This window comes from Aspergillus sclerotioniger, assembly GCF_003184525.1.
Source record: "Aspergillus sclerotioniger CBS 115572 chromosome Unknown BO94scaffold_24, whole genome shotgun sequence".
NCBI lineage: Eukaryota > Fungi > Ascomycota > Eurotiomycetes > Eurotiales > Aspergillaceae > Aspergillus > Aspergillus sclerotioniger.
Window position 1 is genome coordinate 144,236 of NW_020291014.1, and position 24,623 is coordinate 168,858.

A 24,623-nucleotide genomic window follows, 5' to 3' on the forward strand; every position below is an offset into this window, starting at 1 on the left:
CTCCATCATCTGTCTCATCGACACTGATCGTCTCATGCATCAGCCAGTTCATGACTGGACTCAAGCCCTCTGCTGCCGCTCTTCAAGGCATGCATTGATCGTCTTCCAACGAAAGGTCCCTGGGTGAACCTCCTCCCTCCGGTAGCTCCGAGTTCGGGATGCCGCCGAAGCTGGTGTCTGGCCCTGCGCCACGCGCTCTTCGATGTCGACTCGTACAGCCTCCTTCTCCCATCAAACCGTCCGTCTTTCGTGAACAATTCTTCGTCTCCCCATCCCCGCGGACTCTCGCTCAGCCGCGACCTGATATCCTTCACGGACCGCAGTTGACCCCCGCGTCGCCGACGCTCTTCTCGCAAACCGGTTTCCGACCGTCCACATCGGATTCCCTTGACAAAAGCCCGAAACATGATCATGAGCCCCCCGATGAGCGCATATTGAAGCTTGGGAAAAGTGAGTAGGCCATACCCTGCCTTGCATACTTCCTCGTTGTGGGGGAACCCACCTTGTCAAGCCGACGCTGACCGACCCGATCCCTGACAGCTCTCCGCATCCTCTCGCCTCTCCTACCCACGCTCCTTATCAACCCCCTGCCCCCGGCAATCCTCTCCCCGAGCATAGCGCTTCATCTCTTTCCCTCAACGCACCCACACCTCCCCACCGTGAAAGGCCGCACGCTGTATCGAGCCGCGCTCTGGACCGTCCCGGTAGCATGGAGCAGCCTTCCCCTGTTGGGAAATGTCAAGCTTCAGATCCTGAGTGAGCGCATTGTCCGCGCAGGAACGGTCCTCGACCCAGAGCGCCCGGACAGCGACCACGACACCAGCGACGAGCGGCTTGTGGTGCGGTGGAGGACCGAGCCGCGGAGAGAGACCACTCACAGTTCCAATACCACATTCACCACTGCCGCCCCTTCCTTACCTACAGACACTCATTCTCCCTCCAACACCCACAGCAACCACCTCTCGTCCTCGAAAACCGGGATAAACAAGGGTCTTAGCGTGCTGCTTGGTGGTGATGCCCCGATCTTCAAGCTGTCCAAGGAGGAGCAATTCACGGGGCTGTTCATCTTCTCCTTCGACGAGGAAGGTCGCATTGCGTCGCATACTATTGAGCACGCCGATGATGCGCGTGGATGGAACCGGACGCCCAAGTTCGTCACTCTGACTGACTGGCTAATCGGGAAGGCGAGAGGGTCATTGGATCCCGCGACCGAGCCCGGTCTAGCCATGCAAGGCTGCCAGGGCCATGAATTTTCGGATCGGGATCGGTATCACCCTCATCATCATTAATAGTTGAGACCTCCAACATCCTCCTCCTCAGAGCCTCCACCAGTCACTACCGACTATCTCATGCCCGACTTCCACCTGATATCATTTGTCTATCTTTCGACCATCAAGAACAGGGAACGCAAACGACATAGAGGACTTCACCGGCGGTGCTGTTCGGAAAAAAGAACATGGGAACTCTCTTTCTTCTATCTCAGGAATTGCATTCTGGTGCTATCTACGGCGGCTATCTGCTTGCGCGCTTGTTTATTGTTGAGTTGTAGAGGTCAATTGACCATCTCCCCTCTTGTGTCATCTACACCCACCCACTCCTCTCCAGATGTGTATACTATACCCAGTAATGAATAATGCCACTGCTTGCATAAAGATTGACATCGATACTGGCACGATACCACCACTAATTCTGCATAACATATCCAGTCACTGAGCCAGCCAGTCAGTGGATGATTCTTCATACATTTATCAAATCTAATCTTCCTTCTAGTATGATATACCAATCGGTATATGAGTCGCTCAACGAAGTCTATCGATCTATCTATCTATCACGCAATGTTACACGGGTCACAAAACCAAACGAAAGCAACTCATTTAATCAAGGATTCTATGCACAGAAAAATAAACTCTATGCCTTCACTTTTCCAATCGAGGGCGACTTCAGGTTCGTAAACACGGCCACGCACACGGTGACCATGACAATTCCACCCGTGGTATAGGCGATTTCGCGCCCGACCCACCAAAAGAGCGAGCAGAAGAGCAATGGTCCCGCCGCGCGACCCACTTGTCCCCAGCTTCGAAGGCGGCCCAGGACTGCTCCGCGGTCCGATTCCTGTGCTTCCAAGCTCCCCAGGCTGTTCAGGCCGGTGACAACCGTGGCGCTGGTGATGGCGAGGAGTCCGCCGGCGGCGTAGAGACCGGTAACCGAGGAGACGCGCGCCAACATGAAGAAGGAGATGGTGCAGGCGACGACGCCCGCGCGCACGGTAACGAGTGGGGGGAGACGGCGCACCACGGTACCTTGGAGAAGGGAGGCGATAAGACCCATCATGGAGAGGAGACGGCCATTGAGGGCGGAGGGGCTGGCTTGGCTCCCGGCGTAGAAGGTGGCAGTGAGGAAGGGAAGGGAGAACTCGAGGCCGGAGAAAGGGAGGAGGAAAAGGAGGTGGATGAAATTCAAAACCGCGGGTTTATTGGTATGCTGCTTGCGCTTGGGGGAGGAAGGCTTCGAGGTAGGGGTGGTGGTGGTGGTGTTTGTGGTATTTGCGGAGGTATGAGTGAGCTTGGTGAAGCGAGGATGGGTCTCCGGGAGGCAGAAGTAGATGTATGTGGTTTCAACGACGATGAGCAGAAGGGAAACGCCAGCTGCGGTCGCGAAGGGGTTTGCTGCCACGGTGGTGATGTTCGAGAGAGCCGCTCCCAATGCGGGCCCGCAGGTGAAGGCGATGCTGAAGCAGGCGCCCACCAGGGCCATGGTCGAGCCGCGCTGGCTGGGGTCGCTGATGTCGGTTGCAATGGCATTGGCTAGCTGGACGTTGCCTTCGCTGAGGCCGCCTACAATGCGACTGGCGAGAAAGGTGCGGAAATCGGTCGCGGCGACCCAGAGAGCGACGCTGAGGGTGTTGCCGATCATGGAGTAGAGTAGGGCGGTCTTGCGGCCACGCTGGTCCGAGAGACGACCTATAAAGGGGGCTGCAAGGGCCTGCAAAAACGAAAAGAGGGAGCCGAGAGCGCCGCCAAGAAGGACGATATCATAGCGCGAGTCAATTGGCTTCGCGAAGGAGTTCTTGTAGGCATTGAGATAGTGGAAGACGCGGTTCAAAAGCGAGTCCGGGGAGGGGTCTTGGTTGCGGTAGAAGGTAAGGAGGGACGGAAAGAGGGGCAGAATGAAGGTGAAGGATATCTGGCCGTCATCTGTTAGCGAGAGTCCTGTAGATGAGAACACTGAGGGAGGGCCTACCAAATCCAAGAGTAGCGAGGTCATCAAGACCTTGAGGATCTTCTTCCGCTGATCTGCAGCTACCGCCATGGTGGTTGACGGAGAGGGGGGCAAGTCCACGGGGAGGAGTGAGATGAGAGACGGAGAAGGAGGAGAAGAAGAAGAAGAAGAAGAAGAAGAAGAAGAAGAAGAAGAAGAAGAAGAAGAAGAAGAACATGAAGAAGCGAACGGAAGGGTTAAGGGAGCATGAGGAATGGAGCTGGAGAGGGCGCCATGCAGGCAGCGTGGAAAAGAAGCAGCTTAACCCAACACGATGGCATCTTCTTGGGTTGTTGTCGGCGTCCCACCGGTTATGTCATAGCCCTGAGCCCTATTCTTGGCTGCCTCGGGCTGGAATGCCCTTTCCGGCCCCCCTTACACCTACTAGTAGTAACCACTACCTACTACCTACTACCAAGATATCTACATGATGCCGTATCTCAAGAAGAGTTCAAAGGAGAAGGATAGATCATGTTCCCCATCTAGTCCCGCCCTGGCCGTCAACAGCCAGGGTCTTTCTTCCCTGCGCCTCCGCCGTGAACCGTCCAGACCTCCGCCCCATATGTCAACGCAAAATGCAAGATGAATAGAATACAGGAAAGTAACAGTGGAGCGCAATGGGAAGGCCATCGCCGCCGCCACTGGAATGCAATGGCCCCGCGGAAGCAGACATCAGAGTTCGAAGGACAAAGAAAGGAAAAGACACTGAAGAGCAACATTATGCACGCTCAATAACTGCAAACATATACAACAGGAACTTTTGGGAAGAAGATCCAAAAGAACAGTGGGGCAAAGACACTGTGTGACTGGTTCACTGCCAGTGCTTCACCCCCAGAGACCCGTGTTGTAATCATTTTAAGAGTCATTGCTTTCGTCAACCATGACACCGCCATTACCCATGAGTTTATTAGTATGAGATAGACAAATGAAAGCAGAAATCCCCGACGGTTGCGAGAAAAGACAACAAGATGTAGAGAACTAGCGTGGGAGAGGCCCAGAGTCATGCGAAGTGGAAAGACGCTGGCGTCTGAAATGCGTCGATTGGCAGAAGCACTTCTCGCAGAGAAGCACCACCCCCAAGCCACACCGCAGATCCACCCATCTCAACCCGAACCAGTTTACTGGGTTCCAGCAGGGGCCGCACTGGGTGTACCATTGCCATTTCCGTTGCCATTGCCATTGGCTCCGCCGCGGCCCCGGCCACCACGGCCGCGACCACGACCGTGGCCTCGGAATTCGCCGCGTCCGCGTCCTCGGAATCCATCACCCCGGCCGCGGCCGTGACCATGTCCGCTACGGCCACGTCCTCGGCCACTAGGCTGCCTCTGGTGGTGTACAACTGCCTCGAAGCCGTCGGGTCCCTGCGGCTTAGGCACAGTGACGTTCTCTGCACTCTGTTCACCAGCAGCCGGAGCACTCGTCGCCTCCGCTTCCACTGCGGCAGGCGTCGCCTCGAGGCCAGTTTCCGTCTCGGCGGGGTCCCGTGGGACTTCAACCCAGCCCTCGGTATTAGTAGAGGACACCCCAGAAGCATTTGCATCCCAGCTGGCCTCCGCAACTGCATTAGCACCGTCACCGACTAAAGTCTGAGCAGGCGGGGTGACCTGCTCAGGCTCGGGCTCAGCGGCAGGAGCAGATTCGTTCGCGACAGTGGCATCGGCGATGTACGAAGTATCCTGTAGTTCGGTGTAGGCCGCATTGGCCACAGAAGGGTCCGATACAGGAGCGGCCTCGGGGGTGGTGTCGTCGGATGAGGGAGCAAGCTCGGCAGAGACCTGCTTCACTCTTTCGTCTGATTAAACGGGGAAGTGTTAGGAGCGGACAGAACAGACCAGCAGGAGCGGTGAACTGGATACTCACAAGTAACCTCCAGCGTAGTGCCGTCAACACCAACCACCTTGTCATCCACGCCATCAATGATCTTGAGCATGGAGGTCACGGCATCCTGAGTACCTCCATAGACTTGGTAGAGGACACCTTCAAATGCACGGCTTTCGCTCGAAGTCTCATCTCCAGAGCGCCTCACGGTCGCGGCAGCGCACAAGAACTTGCTCAAGTTGAGCAGCTTCTGCCTGAGCTCCTGCTGACCGGCATTGCTGGCGGCAGCGGTGGCCTGTTCTTGGAGAGCCTCAAGCTCCTCCTTGTGGGCCTTCTCCAAGTCAGCCTTCTGGCTAGCCAGCCGTTCCTCGTAGTAAACGGCAAAGTCTTTGAACTGGGCAATTTGCTCCTCGATCTGAGCAACAGTAGCTTGAAGGGAAGGCTTCTTCAATGCCTGAGCCTTCTGATCGACGTTGATCTTCTTCTCCGCGACAAGATCGTCCAATGTCTTTCCAGGATTTTCGGCAACAATGGCGTCAACTTTAGCGGTCGCATTCTGGATGGGAAAAGACGTGTGAGCGGTGTACCGAAACCTAGAATTGAGTCTGGAGAACAAACCAGCTTCTTCACAGCATTGCGCAAGCTCCTATGACGCTGCAGTTAGCTTCCTATTCGGAATCTGGCAGAAAGCGCAGGGATTGTTTCTGGCTGACGCACTTCTGCAAGTCCTTGAAGTGTTGGTAGTCGATGGCATCCAGACCATTCACCTCTGGCTTGGAAGCGACCGAAGGGCTCGAAGCATGGTTCGGCTTCTGCTTCTCTGACGAGGGTTCGGACTGTGGGAGGTTTGTGTTGATAGCAGCCATGGTGCTGAGTGACTGATGAGTGGGTAGAGACAGGAGGAGGCAGGGGAGAGAACAGGGGATCTAGAAGTGAAGAGGAAATGATACAGGGAAGGAATAGAAAGGCGCAATTCCAGAAAGAAAAAGATGGATGTTGTTGGTAAATGGGTTGGTTAGGGGAGGAAGGTCAAGGTTGAGATGGAAGAGGAAGAGGGAAAGTGACGAGGCAGCAACACGCCGGCGAGAGAAGAGATGCGGGTGGAAGGCTTCCGAACCTCAGCGCCGCCTGGCCTTGTCGCGTGCTGCGCGCCGCCAGCCCAACAACTCTGCCCCCAAACGGCGCTCGGACGGTGGGTGCTGCCCTTTGCGAACTCAATGGCCTACGAGTGCAACGGTGGTTGGATGGGCGTCTGGGACGCATTACAAGTGCAATTTCGACAGGGGCACCCCTGCTGCTTTAGACCACCGTGATTGTTGGGTATCCTCACAACTCCTGCTTAACGCCGCCACGGCGTGCCTCGCCCGATCAAAGCCCATTCGTCATCGCCCCTGGGGAGAAATGACGAGGGAGAAAATAAACCCAAATTTAAAGAACCCTACGATAACCCTTTCCCTTCCTCCAAACGTCGTATAGATTTTGTCTCATTCTAGAGGCAAGGCGATCGATATCACCCGCGCTCTATAGTAGCCCGGAGAATAAAGCCGACTCCTACGGCGCACAAGCTCAGCCTTTGAACTTCCGAAGGGTCCTCTAGTAAGCGGGAGAACCAGGGTCAGCCGCGATCGTGGCAAGCCACTCTTGATGTCCTTCCAAGCAAACATACCTCAGTGACCTTTCGAACACTGTTAGGCGAGATGTTCTTCTCGCCCGCTTTCCGCGATTGAAATGATGATTCCCGCATCAATCTGGGCAGACATTCACGCATTAGCAACCAACTCATGTAGCTCGCCCCAGCTTCTCTCCCACAAGAGACCATTTTCTATGCGGACGGGAGGTTGTCGAGTGTAGGTGGAACAGAAGCGACGATGTCGACTCACTCTTGCATAAATAGCATGTAATCCAAGAAGATCTAGAGAGCAGAAGCGCGTAAGTCTCCAGACAGACGGCAATCGATCTTAGGGATAGGTGGCTTACCAGAATATCGGCATTTTTGCTCAAGTTGCGGTTGGAGTGAGCCTTGACGACGCGTTTGACGGTTGCGCGCGGGTATAGCTTTTGTGTAGCGGCCATGGTAGCTCCTGGCGCATAAAAAGGGTCCCGAGGCTGGAGTCGACGAGGTGGTGGTTCTGAGGCAAGTGGATCGCGACCGGCGGATAATAATGGCAAGCAACCATAACCATTAGATAGATAGATAGATAGTGATCTCGAGCTTCGTTTCCCCGTCGATAAGCTTAGCTGTCTTTTCTTACCGCTTGTCGTGTTGGGAAAGTACTCTCCTGTACTGACAGTACCATACGGTCTCCGAGCCAGTTCCGTGCCGCCAAGTAGAATACGCCCGACTACCAGGTTTAACAAACACAAAGCAGAGAGCAGGCCAACGTCGATAACACTATGCACATCTATTCTATAGATCGTTTAAGTATGGACAGTAATCTGTACAGTTACTTCAGCCGACGCACCAACTTCCACGCGTAGATGGCAGCCGTAGACCCCAGCGCAACCCTCCACGCTAGAAAGATATAGATGGCAGCTCGAACCCGATCATAATAGCCCTGGAGCATGATACCAACTGCATATGTACTTGCGGCAGGATCTTTGTCCGAGGAGCCATAATACCTGCCTACACCAAGTCCCCCAATGCCGACCTGGTTGTGATCAAGATCCCTATGGCTGCCAGTTGTCTCTGTAACCGGCAGCGCAGCCGTCTGCTCGTCCACTGCGGTGTTGTTGGGCCGGACACCGGACTTAACCTGGTGCCGATTGTGCTTCCGCAGACGATATGTAAGGATGTTTATAATAAATCGCAAATCAAGGGCTGTGAAATTTGGGTATTTCCATAACTGTACGGCGGTATGAGGTGGGAGCATATCTAGGAAATCCGCCAAAATGCCCAGAGTGAGACCCCACAGGAGGAGAGGCTGACTCTGGCTGCTGGAATCCGCCTGACTGCCTAGACACCAGGATTTCCATCGTTGCAACAGAGATGTAGACGCCTGGGTTCCCCCTGGGACATACCCCGGGGTCAAATTGCACTGCAGGCTCTCAGTTGGTGCTAACCGGATGGCGGCGAACTGCATATAGCCCATCAGGGAGCGATATGCAAGGCGAGACATGGGTCCGCCCATATTGGCCAGCCGCTGAGACATATCCACATGTTCCACTGTCCGCAAGGATGGAGAGAGCAGGGCTCGGAGGGGTACCCAATGGGTCGAAGCCACTTCCGTGGATTGTAATCGGAGAGTTGGGGAGTCACTGGATGTTAGTAAAAAGACGTAAGGACATAGAACCATTAACCTAGGAAGACTCCGGTCAGCGCTGTGCTTCTTTTAGCAGGAAAGTCTCAAGAATAGCACGTACGGAACAGTCCCCCAGCTCGAGGTCACTACCCTCTCTGGTAGATTTCCGACATGAATACAGTCACTCGTGGTCAAGTCCAGTCCTATCTCTTCGGCGGCTTCTCGAATCGCGGCCGCTTTATCGTCGACATCCTCCGGATCTCTCTTCCCACCAGGAAGAGCAACATGACCCGTCCAGCGATCTCCTACCCGTGACGCTCGCTTGATAAAGATAGCTTCCGGCTCCCCATTTTGAACCCAAGACTGCGAGAAGAACGTGTCCAGTCGTTGCGGGACGGAAGCAGATACATCCGGTGGGGAGATGGACGCGGCGTCAGGCCAATGGTTATATGTGGGACGGACACGAAGAATCAGGGCCACCGAGGCACGTTTCTTGCACGACGGCGGGTTAGGGACATGGGGATATGGGCGTTGGTGCAGGTCGGACAAGACGTCATGGAGGGACTGGGCCAGCGAAGCGGGCTGTGACATGGACAGTGGATCCATTGGTCAGGAGCATTAAGGTAGGTCCTTAGGGAGATCAGTGATGCGCAGTGGGCGAGAGGGCGAACCTATAGGCTGCAGAGGAAGACCCCAACGATGGGGGTTGGACAGAACCAGGATGCGAATAACATCGTCGAAGGCAAAAGGCGGCCCGGAGGTTATCGGTGTATCAGGGCCTGCTGGGCCTGCCTGCTGGGGAGCACACCGGCGGTCAGGACGTGGTACGGTATTGGTATTACCTGCATCTAGCTCGGGAGCCGGCCGGGGATAGTTCTGGACCAGGTAGCCAATCAAAATCCCAGGGGCGGGCGGTCCGGGGCACTAGGCTGGAGAGAGCAGTCATGACGGGAGCACGTGCATGGATATGGCGACAGCAAGCCTTCTGGCTTCGAGGCTGCTAGTCCTTAGTCGTATACTAATTCCATAGCAGCAGATGGAATACTGTCGCTTCGCTCGCTGAAACACTCGCCACTTTTTTTTCCCCCTCTCTTTTCCTCCCTCATTTTCTCTTTCTTCGTCCCCAAATTCTTCCTCGTCAGATATTCCTTGCATCGATCGCCCACCTTCCTCCCGGAATTGTCTCCGCCAGGACGGCATTCCTTACGTCTCTAGCGCTTGCGGAGCCATCTTTCTCTTCTCTCCACCTCGATTCTCTGGACTGTCGCGTGCGTACTTTCCCATCACAGCCATGCGTTTCGGCAAGACTCTTCGGAACTCCATCTATCCCCCATGGGCTGGGAATTATATTGATTACCATCGTCTAAAGGTGCTTCTGAGGGAGCATGATGTCATTGGAGATGGCAGCGATTCGGAGAGCACCCCATGGACCGAGCAGGACGAAGAGGCCTTCGTCCAAGAACTCCTCAATGTTCAGCTCGATAAGGTCAATGCTTTCCAGATGGAAACTCTGCAGCAATTGCGGGAGCGTACCACCACTTGCGAGACCCGGCTGCGCCCATTGACCACTTCCACCGATGATGAACCGCCTGTTGCGATCGAGGACGAGGAGAAAAAGAGAGTCGCTTCCGATGTTATGCAGGAATTGGATGGCATCACCAAGGAAGTGACCGAACTGGAGAAGTACAGTCGGATCAATTTCACGGGCTTCCTCAAAGCTGCGAAGAAGCATGACCGCAAGCGTGGTACACGGTACCGTGTCAAGCCTCTGCTCCAAGTGCGCCTCTCACAGCTCCCATTCAACTCGGAGGACTATTCGCCATTGGTCCGCAGGTTGTCCGTGATGTACTCCTTTGCCCGCGAGATCCTCAGCCAGGGCGTTGTTGAAGCTAAAGATCCTGCCGAACCCCGTATCGGTCAGGATGTCTACTCCTCGTTTAAGTTCTGGGTCCACGCGGACAATGTTCTCGAGGTGAAGACATATATCCTCCGGCAACTTCCCGTCCTCATCTATAACCCTGGTACTTCCAAGGATCTGAACACCGTCCCCGACGACCCTACGATTACTTCTCTGTACTTTGACAACCCACAATTCGATCTCTATACCCAAAAAGTCGCCCGTGCCCCTGAAGCAGGCTCTCTGCGGCTGCGGTGGACTGGAAATTTGCACGATAAGCCGGCCATCTTCCTGGAGAAGAAGGTCGTGACAGATGATGATCGCAGTCGCGAGGTGAAGGTGCAGCTGAAGCAGAAACACGTCAAGGAGTTCCTGGACGGAGAATACCGCTTCGACAAGAAGGTGCATCGGTTGGAGAATATGGGCAACGGAGATTCTGAACAAGCGGAGGCTTTGAAGAAGGATGTGGATGAGCTGCAATCTTTCATCAAGGAGCATAACCTGCAGCCTATGCTTCGCGCCAACTACACCCGTACAGCCTTCCAAATTCCCGGGGATGACCGGATCCGAATCTCTCTCGATACCAACCTTGCTTTAATTCGGGAGGACTCGTTAGAAGAACTGCGTCCGTGCCGTGAGGCCAATGAATGGCATCGACGAGACATTGATGATGCTGGTATGGAATATCCGTTCCAGTCCATCAGAACAGGCGAAATCGCTCGTTTCCCCCATGCCTTGCTGGAGATTAAGCTCAGAGGGGATGCGACACATAGCGCTGAATGGGTCAAGGACCTTATGGTTTCCCATCTTGTGAAGGAAGCCCCACGATTCTCCAAGTTCGTCCACGGTGTTGCCCAGCTCTTCGAAGACTACGTCAACAGCTTCCCCTTCTGGCTCGGCGAGCTGGAAAGCGACATCAGGCGGGATCCTGCGACAGCTTTCAACGAAGAACGGGAGCGGCTTGCGAAACGTGTCGAGGATGAGATGGCAGTCGGAAGCTTTTTGGGGGGCAAAAGTCCCTCGACCCGGCTCATGGTCGGGTCCCCCGTTCAGATGTTCACCGAGACAGAGTCGTCACGACACCGACAATCCCCACAGATTGTGCAGCCCTCTCCTCGCCCATCTGCTCCAGAAGTGGCTGGTACTCCTGAACGCCAGGAGCCTGTCGAGGACGCGGAACAGGAGGTGGAACCGCCGGTCACTATGAAGCGCTTGGCTGCTCTTTTCCCCTCCTTTAACATCGCGCGCCAGAACCGCGCAAATGCAGATACCGTTGTCTTGCCGCCTGGTGTCCGGGACCCCGGTACGTGGATTAAGGACTCGGGGCCAGTCCGTGTTGAGACCAAGGTTTGGCTTGCCAACCAGCGGACCTTCATCAAGTGGCTCCACGTCAGCATCCTGCTTTCTTCGCTTTCTCTGGGTCTGTACAACGCGGCTGGTAAGAACAACGACATCGCTCGCGCCTTGTCCATTGTCTACACCTCCTTCGCCATATTCGCCGCCGGTTGGGGATGGTATATGCACGAGAAGCGGGCCCGCCTGATCCGCCAACGGAGCGGACGAGACCTCGACAACATGTTCGGACCCATTGTCGTGTGTATCGGGCTAGCAATTGCACTGGTACTGAACTTTGCCTTTAAGGTAAGCATTTCGAACTCCGTTCCTAAACCGTGTTGACTAACCTCGGACTTAGTATAATTCCACCCTGGAGAGGCTCCGAGACAACCAGCCTGTTGAGCCGGTTCCCGGCCTGAACTCGACTGCCTTCATCAATAAGTCCAACATGTGGCAGCTGGTCAACCAAGGCGGACATACGCTCTAAGAACCCTGTTCTCACTGAGATTTCAACCCAGATTGGCGAAGGCTAGATTGTACCCACCCACTGTCAAGTGCACAGCAATGTAAGGGACTGTCAACCCAACCTTTATCCTTGGTATATACAGGGTAAATCGTCAATGTATGTATTCTTAGCATGTTACTCGTTGATTGATTGATTGCCTGATGGAACCTAACCCGAGCGAGTATCTTTAGAATGGAAAATAGCTTCTTCACAAGACATTCGTCATGTAATCGTAGAGTTTAAGTTCATTTCATCGTCAATACATAAGTAGCCCTACAACAATCCAGGTCTATACAAAACAAGGGGGAAACACACACACACACACACACACACACACACATACACACACACACACATGATATCCCAGTGCTATGATATGACACGGCTAAGAAATGCAAACCCAACGCCTCGAATGGGCTAGTCGCCTTGTAGAACAAAACCAAACACAAATGCTCACGTATAAGTCCTTGTTCCAGACTGAGGAAGCAACGGGGCGCGCTCAGGATCCAGATCCTGCGATACATTGCATGAAGATTCAGCCCCCGGTACTGTCGGACGCATGGGGGGTTTTCCATGCGGTGTGATGTCGTATAGGATGCTTGGGACGTAGCCGTCGAAACTGGTTCTGGTAGATGTGAGCGTTGGTGCACTTATTGAGTGCAAGACTAGGGGTAGGGGTAGTGACGTACCGATCGAAGAAGCCACAGAATAGCCAGAGGTAGATTGTGCCGAGGAAGGCGATGATCCATTCGAGGATGCCGGCGGTGCGGTAGTCGTTTGCTTCTTCGGGGATGGTCAGGGAGATGAAGGCTACGCCGAGGAAGAGTTCTACTAGGATGAGGGCGGTGGAGAGGGATGCACTATGTGATGGGTTAGGGTTGGTATGACAAGGGAGAGAGGTGGATGTAGACAAGGAATAAGCCATAGTACAGAGAGTGAGATATAACCAGGAAAATGTGACATACAATACCCTCACTCGCAAGCTCCGTTTGCCCCAGTCATTGTGCCATACGCCCCAATGGTATAGATAAGATACGAAACACAGGACCTCGTTGGAGTATACGATTGCGGTGCCAGCCGACTGTAATGCTAAGCCTCCGAAGCAGATGCGAAGGAAGATATGATGGGCGAATTTGTATCGGAACGTGTCCATGACTCCGAGTAGGATGAGGGCTGTGCTAGCCATTCCCGACGCAAAGATCGATAGCAAGGAAACGACTTTTAGCGTTTTGGTTGTTTCGTGATCCTCCTCATCGTCGTCCCCGGTGATATGGTCGCGAGCGTTCTGGTGGTCGGTATTCCCATGTTCACTGGCGGTGTCTTCTTCATTGATCACCGGACATCTAATCAAGGCAAACCCAGGCTCGTAGCGCATAACATGAACGGCAGCCACCGTGAACAGGAACCCCACGGCTGTCATGGAAGCACCGACAAGAAACAGAGGCTTCAATTCGAAAGATGCAATGTCGGAGATGAAGCTATTTCCTCAAGTCAATAACATAACCGATTGAGTATGACGTAATTGATACAGCATGAGGAGGAGAAAAGAGAGTAGCTCACGCAACATCGGGATTACTCTGGCCCGGGTATACAGGCATCCCACGACCAAGCCATGTCAAGAGGAGGGCTGCCAGAGTCAGGAACCAGACCGAACCAGCCAACGAAGGGAAGATCAGCAGGCGAGTAGGTGGGATATTAAGGATAACGGCGTGGAGGAAGGCCCAGATGGAATCATGGCAGCGGAGGAGAAAGGAAATAAACATGGGGAGGTCCACAGAGAGACTGGTTCCTGAACTTTGGAGGCGCTCGATGGACGAGCAGAAGTCAACATTGGGAAGAGGAAGTGAAAAAACCGGGAAAAGTCCAGAAGAATGACGCAGGTCAGCTGATAAGCCCGTCCGATGGAGGCATCCTGGCATCTATCTATCCCAGAGAGATGCACGTCGGGGGCTGTTCTTGTGGACGAATACTCATGCAGTAGTCAACCAACCCCCTGTCAGTTGAATCGGTGCAATTGCATCTCCATCTCGATCGGATATCCGAGGGGTTCCCCGGATGATGTCATGGCGGGGAGATCAGCCGCAGGCTTGCATCTCGCGACATTCTTCTACGTTGGTCAGATGAAGAAAGAACCTCGCAGACACATCTGGGTCCAATGTACCACAGTACACAGTACACGGTACACAGTACTTAGCCCCGAGACAGTTCCCACCTCCAATCTGCTGACAAATCAGCATCGCGACAATGATGCTGCGAATACTCCGGACGGAGAATTGATAATTTCATCCAACCAGCTACTTCATACATCTCGAACCCTTCATCCTCTCCAATCACCCCAGATCGAAAGAAATCTTCCCACACCATGACCAATTTCAACATCCAGATCATCTCCGACACCGTCTGCCCGGTACCAATTATTCCCCCACACCACACACCACACACCACACACACCCCGCACTGCCATTCAATTAAATCCAGGCTAATCCATTCCAATCCCAGTGGTGCTACGTCGGTTTCCGTCGTCTCTCCCGCGCAATCTCCATCCACAAAACCGCCCACCCCGCCGACACCTTCACCCTAAACTGGCATGCTTTCTACCTGAACCCCGCCTCGCCCTCCTTCCCCGGCCTCGACAAGACCGAATTCTACAAGTCCAAGTTCGGCGCCGACCGAACCACCGCCATCTTCGGTCGTCTGGCGGCCGTAGGACAAGCAGATGGGATCGCGTTCAGTTTTGGAGGCCGGACTGGCAATACGCGGGACTCGCACCGGTTGCTGTGGTATGCGGGGCAAAAGGAGAAGGAGGGGACGGTGAAGGCGGAGGAAGGGGCAGTGGGAGGATTGCAGACGCGGGTGGCGGAGCAGCTGTTCCGGGCGTATTTTGAAGACGAGAAGAACATCACGGATCCAGAGGTGTTGGTGCAGGCGGCGGTGGGCGCGGGGTTGGAGAGAGCGGCCGTGGAGCAGTTGCTGGCCTCAGAGGAAGGGGGCAAGGAGGTGGATTTGGAGGCTGAACGTGCCAGGCGCCAGTTGGTTACAGGGGTGCCCTATTATATGGTGCAGGGGCAGTACGCGGTGGAGGGAGCAGATGAGCCGGACACCTTTTTGGAGGTGTTTGAGCAGGTGAAGAAGAGTGCATAGGATGAAGCAATAGTTAGTCTACGTGGTGAAAGGTCATATTGAATGTTCTAATTTTAACAGGAGAGCAAGGTCCCGGGGACAGCCGCCAGGTAGGAAATGTAACACAAGCATCGAAGTGTAAGTAGGGGAGTCTAGTCTCATAAGACAGCCATCTTTTTCCCATTAGGTCCTCCGAATCACAACCGTAAGTCCTGCAGCGGAGAAGGTTCGCATGCCGAGAGAGGATCCCCAAACGCCCGAGTCAACAATGCGGCCGAGGATAGCCCCGGAGGAAACAGGGTGGGGGCAGTATGAGAGTGCGCGCTAATTGTAAAGACCCAATGTAAACGCGTCGTGACATCTCCCGAGATAATACACGTAGTCGAAATGAAATGGGTGGGCCAAAGCCCGGTAGCCAGCCCAGTGATTAGCTCCATAACACCACGGAACAGCAGGAGAGGAAAGCAAAAAAGGTAAAGGAACGTTGTAGAAAGTCGTTGCACGTAGCGGGCATCGTCGTCGCAGTCAACTGCTGGGCCACACAAAAGGCTGCAGTCTAATAATTGGTCTGCTGCAACTTGAAGTCCGGAATGTAGTCAAACCAGTCTGTGGTGGGATTGTAGCGGTATGCCTTGAACTCAACGCCGTACGGCTTGGGTTCCAACATGTAGAGCATTCCCAGGGGCACATCCAAGGATGCAACCTCATCGCGTTTCAAGCCACGGAAGTACGCCAGAAGGACGCGCGCTACCGATCGATGAGTGACCAGCAGAACATGGTCAGTTGTCCGCTCCACCTCGATGATCACGGCACGGAGTCGGTTGATCACGTCCAGGTACCCTTCGCCTCCAGGGCCGGGGTAGCGGTAGTACAGCTTGTTCTTCCGACGGGCAGCGTACTCGTCAGCGAACTTGTCACGAATCTCATCGTAGGTCAAGCCTTCCATCTTTCCGGCATAGAGCTCATCAAGCATTTTCATCTGCTTGACATCATATTCGTCCTCGTTGAAGTAATCGACCGTCTGCACCGAACGTTGCATCATCGAGGACCAGACACAGAAGTTGCGGGGCCGGTCTCGGGGGATGTACGAGGGGTTGGGAGGGGTGCTGTCACCAGCACGAGGTGGCAGATGCCTCAACATTTCCTTCTGCCGCTGGACCAGCTCCCACTGCTGCCGCTGATGGTCAATGAAACGATTGAGTGCCTGCGCATAGCGATGACCATTCTCGCTAAGCTCTGAGTCGCCACCAATGCGACCTGCCTGGTTATCCTTGCTTTCGCCATGCCGGGTGATCCAAATTTGACGCGGAGAAAGGTTAAAGTTCAGGAGATAGTAGACCACTTGCGAGGAGAGGAAACCATGGGTTTGATGAGACACAACCTTGCGTCCAACATCGATCATCTGGATGTATGCCATGTTGTGCTTTTCCTCATACTCCCCAAGAGGAACGTAGGATTTCTCATAGAGCGCGACACGGCGTTTGAAGTCCTCGAGTGCCTTCACGGGGTCCTGATCTTTGTAGTCGGGGCCAGACAGCTTGAGGCGCATATTAGCCTCCAGCAGTTCTGGATCCACACAGCTGCTTTCAAGGAACAGAATGTTGAGCTCAGGACCAGCGCGATTGCGGATGTGATCAACAATTGCTTTGCGGCGCTCCATGGTACTGTTGGTAGCGTCAAGAATGCCTACGCTGCCGCTTTGCTCAAGGATGTAATCCAAGAGTTCGTCCAGTGTGTCCAAGGCTACCTGCTCTCTCAGCTTGACAGCCAGTTGATTCTTAGGGTCGAAAAAGCTGGCCGACTGATCAATAGGCTCGGGAGATGCTTCGCGTATGGCATCCTGCTCCGCCGGGCTTGCGTTCATTGGCGGAACTATGGTGCTTTGGGAAGGATCTTCTTCCTTTCCGTTGACAAGGATCTTGGTAGGAACGGCCGGGGGTGGAAGCTTATTTTCGAGTTCAGGAGGCGAAGTCACGGCGTCTTCTGATGCATTCGCAACTGCTTCAGTGGGCAGAGAACCCTTTTTGGGCTGGTTCATGGTGCCAACACTAACACTGAGACGGCGCACCGAGTCGACGAGCTCGCTGTGGATGGTACTGGCTCTATGGCTGGGGCGCCTTCCAGCTACGGCTGGAGATTTACCTGCAGCCACGCGGCGACGCTCTCCTACATTGAAGATCTCTGTATCGTGCTGGAGCCAATTGAGATACCGAGCCAACTTCTTGGTAACATAACTCTTGCCTCGGGCGGGGAGGCCGACCATGACGATGACCAGTTTGGAGCCAACATCACGTTGAGCAATACGTCCATCGGGAGAGACCTTGGACTTGGTGAGACCCGGAATATCAAGTGTAGTGGCGCGCACACGACCCGGGGTAGACGGGGTGGTATTGGCAGTACTAATAGCTGGTTAGCTTGCAACGCCGCGAAGTCTGTTTTTGACAGGGTCCAATGAGAGCAAGCAGCAAGGAAACAAGTCAAGCGAAGATAGCCCCAAAGCCAAAGAGGAAACATCGAAAAAGAGACGCCCGGAGGAATGGAAGTCAGATAGTCAAGGCAGGTGCGGGTAAGACCGGGTCATCAGCCGGGACCCGAGTTGACAACCAACTGTCGATCATTCCGGGGGAAAAATTCTCCAAAGTCAAAAGGCTTTAAGGATCTAGAACAGTAAAAAGGGCGTGCAGAACCCCCCCTACCAGGTCTAGACAACAGACAAAAAGGACGGACCAACGAGGAGGAGAGAAAAGGGGGGAAAGCACATACAATTGTGGAGACGAGGGTGCGGTAGAAACCGGAGTGTCTGTTAGGGCAAAGCCGACACCATCCTTGGGCGCCTGAGATCCCTTGTGGGCATCGGAATGCAGCTCGTTCCCTAGCGCTCGTCCGACCAGTGTTTTCGGGGGAGGCATAAGATTGGCCTCTTTCCCGGGTCCCGAGTGAGAAACGGCTCCATTTGTCTTGCCCGACGCACCGCGTTGGTGTTCGGGAATAGACGCGCACGTCATGATAGCCGACCGTGCAATATCGGTGTGTTGAGACATCCCCGCGAGTGGCGCAGGGATGCAGCCGGGATGCAAAGAGAACTCGATGGGTGAAGGAGAGAATGGGAGAGCCAATGAGAGAACTGCAGTGAGAAGAATCCCCTCCAAGCTAATGCTGGGAATGATCTTAACAGCTCACGGAGGCGATAACGAGGGGTTTGAGAAGAGTGAAAAAAGAGGGGAGGTTGGCTGGCTGGCAGTGGTGGCCGCAGTGGCAGCAGTATTGGGGAGGTGGAAATGGCGGGCGGATGAGTCAAAAACCGCACCAAACCCCGTCACTTCGACTTCACAGGTGAACGTTGTCGTCAGTCTTCTGTCTTCTGTCTTCTGGTGCTTCCTTTTCTGCCTTTTCTCGGCGTCACTCTTATGAATTTTATACAAGCCACACGATCACCAGAGCACTGTGCTGAGACCCTGGGAGAACCCCTCAGAACGATGGGGCAAGTCGAGTCACGGCACACACTCTTTCCAGCACGCCGGTACCATGCAATGCAAGACTCCTTTTCCGGGTCTTCCGAAGGCAAAAAGCACACCAGTCCAAATAAGCTAGTTAATTATAAGCCAGAGTTTGCGCACGAGGGTGCCAATGCTAATTCGGTTGGAGGATCGTTTGAAGGACAAAAGGATCCCAACCGCGACCGGGATATAAGAGCAGGAGTTAACGGGAGTGCAGTCGCGCCCCCCGCCGATGAAGTCACTACCACCGGTCTCAAGACAAACGGTGGATCTTTTCCGCGGCTTGATCTACACCATGACCACAGATGATGTCAAATCATATCCACTGCAGAGGGCCCCGGCTGCGACTCCCCATCTATAAGTACCATGTACCAAAGGGCCCTCCTAGCTTTTCATCCGGTTTTCCCTACGGCCTCTCACTGCAGACACTCGAGGAGGCCCCGCTTGTCATTCTGCATTGTCGATCTTGGAGCTAAAAGATCACAGAACCACTGAACCAGATCTTTCGGATTCCACACTAACTGAGGATGGACACCTAGAAGATCCAGAATGCTTGGCTCAAGTAAGGGTGTCGAACATACTTCTACAAAGACCGTACCGGCCTATGAATTTACTAGGCTATAGGTAGGCTACCAGCAAGGTGCGAAACGGCCCGACAGGTAAACACACTTTTTGCCTATCTATGCTGCCATACCTTCGGTCGGGCCTGTTGCAGCCGCACAAACTCGTCCTGGGTTCCGCTCCATTCTGGATTACATCGAACTGCGGCTGCGCAATGGACCAAGATGCACTGCAGAGACCTATTGGTCCACGTCTCTCCCTTGCTGCCCATCCTGCTCACTCCAGCCAGTGTACCATAGCCTCACATCCCGGCTAGCTAGACCACATTTGTTCCGGTCCTCAGTAAGGTTGCCTTGGACATTTCTTATGATCTCAGATGTCCGGATAAAAGATCACTTGGTTGTAAGACGAGCTGATCCCTGTGCGACCTTCGCCCACCAGCTTCGGTGGGCAGTGATATAGCTTCACAACTTGATCGGAAGCTGGCACCGCATTCACCGTGAGTCACAACTTCTCATTTGCTCTGAGGGCACGGACAAGAGGGAAGGGAGAAAGACTGGAACTGGGCCATCGCATTCTGCGGTATTCTTGGCACTTGGCAGTTACGCAGGAAGATGGTAAGCATATTGCTTAGGCTGTCTCTAGCAAGGCGTGACTGTTTAATGGTCTAGCCTCACGGTCAGCGCGATAAGGGTGGCGTAGGCTGCGATACTAAGAGCCGTCAAGACCACCACAGCATTCCCACTCGTCCTGAACTTGTGACGGATGCCATCTTCTCCAACCTCGGCAAAGAACTGCCGGTTGCCTTGTTGCCGGCGGAAAAGGCCGATAATAAGTACGCCGGTGCCATAGATTGCGAAAAGCGCCCCAGTGCTATAGAACTCGCTGGTGAAAATCTTCAGGACCACCAGGGCAAAGGAGAATTGGGAGAGGGCGGTACGGATGTAGGCTCCTTCGAAGGTGCGTTGCGCTGCCCGTACTTCGACGATCTCGTCAGAGGTTAGTGCGACGGTGCGGGCACGGTGCATCCGGAGCCGGTAACGGTCCGCGGCGCGACGCTGGTGCCAGTCAGTACAGATAGCATTGTAGATGCAAATATCGTTGTAAGGACCATGAAGCGGGTGGCAATATTCCAGTCAGCCGACGCACCTCGAACATCACGACGCGTCATGTAATATTGTGGTATGACCTGATTTCTCCGATCGACGACAACGACAACGACGAGACTGGGCTGAACTGGAGCGACGAGGGTTGGGTGCTGAGCCTCGACGCGGAAATCAGGATGGCGAGGTTTTCGAAGCGGACTAAAGTTGAGCGAAATCGACACCTCCGATATGTGTCACTCCCGAATCGAGGAAGAGTGCCAGTGCTGCTGGGTAAGTTGAGGGGCGTTGAGGGGATTGACGGTTGAGCTGAACAACAGTCCGGCCCTTTCACGTGGCCCAGCTGCGACTGGAAGAGGAATAGCACGCGTCCATGGCACCTGATCGCTTGCCTAAGCGAGTCCAACTTTAGTTCTTTCGTGTTATCTGCTGTCCTGCGAGATACGTGGAGGAGCTCTTCTCGACGGGTATTTCTCGCGCTGCAGATGCCTGCTTATATCAATAAGAGGAAGAAGAAATTCCATCGGGAACCGACTACTACTATGTACTCCGTACCAAACGAGGGACTGGAGACGGGCATCCAGCCATGACATCAGCGCCCCCGGATTGTCCACCAATGGCCGGTCGTCTTTCTCTAAGCCGATCCGGTCGGCAACCGACATTGCCCAAAGCAGGCAGGGGGTCAATCGCCGCCCCCATCTTTGGCGGGGAGAAATGGGCTACTTATCGGAGTTCAGGCCGAGAATGGGGAGGCATTCGACGCTCTGCATGGCGGATGGCGGTCGGACTCAGCGTCGTCCTTTTCCGACTCCAGCTACCGTCTTTCCCCCTTCGCTGCTCCTCGTCTTCGTCTTCGTCTTCTTCTTCTTCTTCTTCTTCTTCATCCTCTTTGCTTTCCCGTGTTGACTCTAACGACCCGTACATGATCAATTGATACATCCGCAACGACTTTTGGATTGCAAGATGGGCAAAGTTTTCGATGCGGCGGAGAGTAATACATCCAATCTTCCTCTCCGGAGAAACAATCATGAAAGCTAACAGAAGACCCTTCAGTCGCCAAACACAACACTCCGGATAGTTGTTGGGTGATCTTGTACGGCAAGGTTTACGATGTATGGCTCGCCCTTTTATCCATCGGTTTAACCAATAACCGAAGCTAAACAATCCGCAATTCAATCAGGTCACCGACTTTCTTTCAGAACACCCTGGTGGTGCCAAGATTATTCTCAAGCTTGCGGGCAAGGATGCCACGGAAGAATATGACCCCATCCATCCTCCGGGGATCCTAGAAGAGAACCTGAAACCCGAAGCTTTCCTGGGAACGGTGAACGCCGACACTCTGCCAAAGGTGCAAGCGGAACCTCCTTCAGATGCGGGAGAAACAGAGGGTCCACCCCCGATGGAGAGTCTACTCAACATGGACGATATCGAGCAGGTGGCCACCAAGACCGTGAGCAGGAAGGCCTGGGCCTACTACTATTCAGCTTCCGATGACAAGATCACGAAACATTTCAATACCGAAGTCTACCGCTCCATTCTGCTACGGCCACGGGTTTTTATCGATTGCACCCGATGTGACCTGGATACTACGGTCTTGGGCCACAATCTTGGCATGCCCATATACGTATCTCCCGCAGCAATGGCGCGTTTAGGCCATCCGGCAGGTGAAGCTGGAATTGCAGAGGCTTGTCGCAGTTTCGGAGCCATGCAGATCATTTCCAACAACGCTTCCATGACGCCAGAGCAGATCGTTCGGGACGCCGCTCCAGACCAGGTGTTTGGATGGCAACTGTACGTCCAAATAGACCGCAAGAAGAGCGAGGTCATGCTGGCACGCATAAACAAACTCAAGGCGATCAAGTTCATTGTTCTCACTCTGGACGCACCAGTCCCTGGCAAGAGAGAGGACGACGAGCGTGGCAACTCAGTGGGAGCGTCGGCATCAGTACCAAGCGCCGCGAAGGCAGCAGATAAGGCTAATATCAACAACGGAGGCGGAGGTGTCGGACGACAACTTTTCGCGGGCACGGATCCCACTCTAACGTGGCAAGAGACTCTACCTTGGCTGGCCAAGCACACGGATTTGCCAATCATCCTCAAGGGCCTTCAGACTCATGAAGACGCTTACATCGCCTCTCTGCACACCCCCCAGGTCAAAGGCATCATTCTCTCCAACCATGGTGGGCGTGCTCTTGACACTGCCCCTCCTGGTGTGCACACGTTGCTGGAAATCCGGAAATATTGCCCAGAGGTTTTCGACAAGTTGGATGTCTGGGTCGACGGTGGTATCCGACGTGGCACGGATGTTGTCAAGGCCCTCTGTCTGGGCGCAAAGGGAGTTGGTATTGGACGGCCTGTATTGTGGGGCTTAGGAGCCGGTGGTGTTGAAGGTGTTACACGCACCTTGCAGAGTACGTGTGCAAGTACCTTTACTGGGATTTCCACTAACTATCTTCAGTTCTGTCTGACGAAACCAAGACATGCATGCGGTTGCTTGGTGTTGAGCGCGTGGAAGATCTGGGCCCCCAACATGTAAGTTGCATCTCGTGAGGCTTTTGCCTTTCTACCCTTCCAGTGAGATTATAAGGCTTACCTACTTTGCAATAGATCAACACCCGTCTTGTAGAGCAACAGATTTTTGATGGGCCTTCGGGGCTGGATCGTATCCGGAGTACATACCGGGCCAAACTATAAACATGAGATTTCCCTGGGGATCGCTGTACATACATGATTATTTCCCAAAGTACTAGCCAAGGTCGTGAAAAGAATAGTAGTTTCAGGCTAACTGCATTTAGAGCCGAGACTTAGGCGTCTGACTGCGAAATAGAATACCATATCCACTTGGCACGGTCTGCCATGAACTCGTTCTTCAGCCGACTGCATGAGCACAAGCTAGTAATGCATAAAAAGGATATTGGGTTTCGGATTGATTACTGGTCTCTGAATAATGACTTCCACATGCCTTCAAACCAACCCCTATCCTTTTCCCATGCTTTGGTAACGAGATCCCTTCCCAGACGTACTACGTCCTCCACCTGTTGTGGCGTGCCCCATCCAGCAATCAAAGGACCCCAAGCGATGAAATGGACTCCAACATGGATCAATGCCCGGAAAGCCATCTCATCGTCCAAGCCCTGATATTCCTCCATGAATCCTTGGATGATCCATGCACCGGCCTCGATATCCTTGAAATGCTTTAACATGTACAGCTCAGCAAACATCTGGCCCAGGTCGAGGGCGCGAGCCCCGCAATGGCACAATTCCCAGTCTATGATGAAGAGTGGTATGTGGGATGGTTGCTCCAGGGCTGCCTGTGGAATGAGGACGCTGTGGAACATTAGCCTTCTGTTCTTCCACGCAGAGAAGGCAGAGCCACCTACTTGCCCGACCAGAAATCTCCATGGATGATGCCGAATCCATCCTTGTCCTTTCGACTCAACTCCGCCGTCGCCATGTCCCGAACCTTGCTGAACATATCCCGATATTCTCCGAGTATCGTATGATATCGATCAATCGTGTTCATGAGGGTATCGTAATTGACCGTGAACTTCAAGTCCCGCATAGATCGGTTTTTCTCCATCTCTGCCGCTACACCTGCTTGCGCCTCTTTGTCAGCCCACAGGTGAAAAGATCGTAGCCAGGATCCCAATGCGCGGCCTATAGAGTACGCCCATTCTTGAGACACATTATTTGAAGCGCTTCTGGATATCAAGAAGGACTTGAGGTCCAAAGAATCTGGGAGGTCTTCCACGACAGCGGTGTTGGTTTCGCGATTGAATGTGAAGAGATGCGGGGTTTTAGCAGTGACCTCCTGAGTGCGCCCTTCGCCTAGTTCCCTTCGATGAATTGTGCTGGGGAAATCGTTGAGAGACTCCAAGATAGATTCTTCAATGAGCTGGGTAACAGATGTTAGCTATACTTCTGTGCTTACCTCCCAATATCTCTATTTCTGGAAAAGGGAACACCAACGCAGCGTTCAGCGGGCAACTTGAACTCCCGGTTTGAGGCCACAAAGGCCTCGCTATGCTTGACTATGACGGACGTTGTTCCATCTGGGAGAGGGTGAGAGAGTAGAGCGCGATAGACAAAGTTGGCGGTTCCCCCGCTTAGCGGGGTGAGGGAGGAGCACGCATAGGGAGTCTCGGAGAGGTCTTTAAAGATTGCGGTGGCAAAGCTTTCGTTGGACATGTTGCCTTTTTCTGAAAGATCTATTCGAACCCATGTGGCATACAGGAGCAGCAGGGAAATTGTGAAATGGTTGGGAGAGGGTCGAGATATAGATCCAACATG

The 24,623-nt window shown here is 53.8% G+C and overlaps 12 protein-coding genes across 12 annotated transcripts; 4 read left to right on the top strand and 8 right to left on the bottom strand.

The window, feature by feature from the left end:
* The first annotated feature begins 6 nt into the window (after positions 1 to 6).
* BO94DRAFT_626472 (uncharacterized protein) lies at positions 7 to 1,644 on the top strand. The gene is made up of 2 exons (XM_025617360.1): positions 7 to 450; positions 541 to 1,644. The coding sequence occupies exons 1-2, from the start codon at positions 159 to 161 to the stop codon at positions 1,287 to 1,289; spliced, it is 1,041 nt and encodes a 346-aa protein (XP_025464740.1). The 5' UTR covers positions 7 to 158; the 3' UTR covers positions 1,290 to 1,644.
* Positions 1,645 to 1,908: 264 nt separating this feature from the next.
* On the bottom strand, positions 1,909 to 3,309 carry BO94DRAFT_558747 (putative tetracycline transporter; the record flags this gene model as incomplete). The annotated part of the gene is made up of 2 exons (XM_025614023.1): positions 1,909 to 3,183; positions 3,241 to 3,309. 2 exons carry the CDS (start codon positions 3,307 to 3,309, stop codon positions 1,909 to 1,911), a joined length of 1,344 nt encoding a protein of 447 aa, XP_025464741.1.
* Positions 3,310 to 4,176: 867 nt separating this feature from the next.
* BO94DRAFT_177109 (uncharacterized protein) lies at positions 4,177 to 6,023 on the bottom strand. The gene is made up of 4 exons (XM_025605946.1): positions 5,794 to 6,023; positions 5,695 to 5,722; positions 5,119 to 5,632; positions 4,177 to 5,050 (listed from the first exon to the last, which is right to left on the bottom strand). Exons 1-4 carry the CDS (start codon positions 5,940 to 5,942, stop codon positions 4,377 to 4,379), a joined length of 1,365 nt encoding a protein of 454 aa, XP_025464742.1. The 5' UTR covers positions 5,943 to 6,023; the 3' UTR covers positions 4,177 to 4,376.
* Positions 6,024 to 6,335: 312 nt separating this feature from the next.
* Positions 6,336 to 7,153, bottom strand: BO94DRAFT_537620 (uncharacterized protein). The gene is made up of 4 exons (XM_025612311.1): positions 7,054 to 7,153; positions 6,957 to 6,988; positions 6,743 to 6,824; positions 6,336 to 6,669 (listed from the first exon to the last, which is right to left on the bottom strand). Exons 1-4 carry the CDS (start codon positions 7,147 to 7,149, stop codon positions 6,643 to 6,645), a joined length of 237 nt encoding a protein of 78 aa, XP_025464743.1. The 5' UTR covers positions 7,150 to 7,153; the 3' UTR covers positions 6,336 to 6,642.
* A 289-nt stretch (positions 7,154 to 7,442) lies between these two features.
* BO94DRAFT_497647 (NUDIX family hydrolase) lies at positions 7,443 to 9,063 on the bottom strand. The gene is made up of 2 exons (XM_025609327.1): positions 8,437 to 9,063; positions 7,443 to 8,373 (listed from the first exon to the last, which is right to left on the bottom strand). Exons 1-2 carry the CDS (start codon positions 8,919 to 8,921, stop codon positions 7,521 to 7,523), a joined length of 1,338 nt encoding a protein of 445 aa, XP_025464744.1. The 5' UTR covers positions 8,922 to 9,063; the 3' UTR covers positions 7,443 to 7,520.
* A 255-nt stretch (positions 9,064 to 9,318) lies between these two features.
* BO94DRAFT_522068 (SPX domain protein) lies at positions 9,319 to 12,410 on the top strand. The gene is made up of 3 exons (XM_025610167.1): positions 9,319 to 11,853; positions 11,906 to 12,169; positions 12,244 to 12,410. Exons 1-2 carry the CDS (start codon positions 9,607 to 9,609, stop codon positions 12,032 to 12,034), a joined length of 2,376 nt encoding a protein of 791 aa, XP_025464745.1. The 5' UTR covers positions 9,319 to 9,606; the 3' UTR covers positions 12,035 to 12,169; positions 12,244 to 12,410.
* Positions 12,411 to 12,505: 95 nt separating this feature from the next.
* Positions 12,506 to 13,815, bottom strand: BO94DRAFT_548672 (uncharacterized protein; the record flags this gene model as incomplete). The annotated part of the gene is made up of 4 exons (XM_025613413.1): positions 12,506 to 12,677; positions 12,742 to 12,912; positions 13,018 to 13,530; positions 13,613 to 13,815. The coding sequence occupies 4 exons, from the start codon at positions 13,813 to 13,815 to the stop codon at positions 12,506 to 12,508; spliced, it is 1,059 nt and encodes a 352-aa protein (XP_025464746.1).
* Positions 13,816 to 13,916: 101 nt separating this feature from the next.
* Positions 13,917 to 15,485, top strand: BO94DRAFT_177411 (DsbA family oxidoreductase). Its single transcript, XM_025605949.1, has 4 exons — positions 13,917 to 14,231; positions 14,287 to 14,459; positions 14,552 to 15,205; positions 15,254 to 15,485. Exons 2-3 carry the CDS (start codon positions 14,415 to 14,417, stop codon positions 15,191 to 15,193), a joined length of 687 nt encoding a protein of 228 aa, XP_025464747.1. The 5' UTR covers positions 13,917 to 14,231; positions 14,287 to 14,414; the 3' UTR covers positions 15,194 to 15,205; positions 15,254 to 15,485.
* A 243-nt stretch (positions 15,486 to 15,728) lies between these two features.
* Positions 15,729 to 18,213, bottom strand: BO94DRAFT_471909 (6-phosphofructo-2-kinase PFK26; the record flags this gene model as incomplete). The annotated part of the gene is made up of 3 exons (XM_025608404.1): positions 15,729 to 17,152; positions 17,270 to 17,571; positions 17,936 to 18,213. 3 exons carry the CDS (start codon positions 18,211 to 18,213, stop codon positions 15,729 to 15,731), a joined length of 2,004 nt encoding a protein of 667 aa, XP_025464748.1.
* Positions 18,214 to 19,792: 1,579 nt separating this feature from the next.
* Positions 19,793 to 20,653, bottom strand: BO94DRAFT_177385 (uncharacterized protein). Its single transcript, XM_025605948.1, has 2 exons — positions 20,380 to 20,653; positions 19,793 to 20,288 (listed from the first exon to the last, which is right to left on the bottom strand). Exons 1-2 carry the CDS (start codon positions 20,386 to 20,388, stop codon positions 19,890 to 19,892), a joined length of 408 nt encoding a protein of 135 aa, XP_025464749.1. The 5' UTR covers positions 20,389 to 20,653; the 3' UTR covers positions 19,793 to 19,889.
* A 493-nt stretch (positions 20,654 to 21,146) lies between these two features.
* Positions 21,147 to 23,183, top strand: BO94DRAFT_177571 (FMN-dependent alpha-hydroxy acid dehydrogenase). The gene is made up of 6 exons (XM_025605950.1): positions 21,147 to 21,324; positions 21,387 to 21,445; positions 21,514 to 22,744; positions 22,792 to 22,865; positions 22,941 to 23,052; positions 23,129 to 23,183. Exons 1-5 carry the CDS (start codon positions 21,297 to 21,299, stop codon positions 23,025 to 23,027), a joined length of 1,479 nt encoding a protein of 492 aa, XP_025464750.1. The 5' UTR covers positions 21,147 to 21,296; the 3' UTR covers positions 23,028 to 23,052; positions 23,129 to 23,183.
* BO94DRAFT_497667 (uncharacterized protein) lies at positions 23,100 to 24,521 on the bottom strand (the record flags this gene model as incomplete). Its single annotated transcript, XM_025609328.1, has 3 exons — positions 23,100 to 23,660; positions 23,723 to 24,228; positions 24,303 to 24,521. The coding sequence occupies 3 exons, from the start codon at positions 24,519 to 24,521 to the stop codon at positions 23,264 to 23,266; spliced, it is 1,122 nt and encodes a 373-aa protein (XP_025464751.1). The 3' UTR covers positions 23,100 to 23,263.
* Between the last annotated feature and the right edge of the window lie 102 nt (positions 24,522 to 24,623).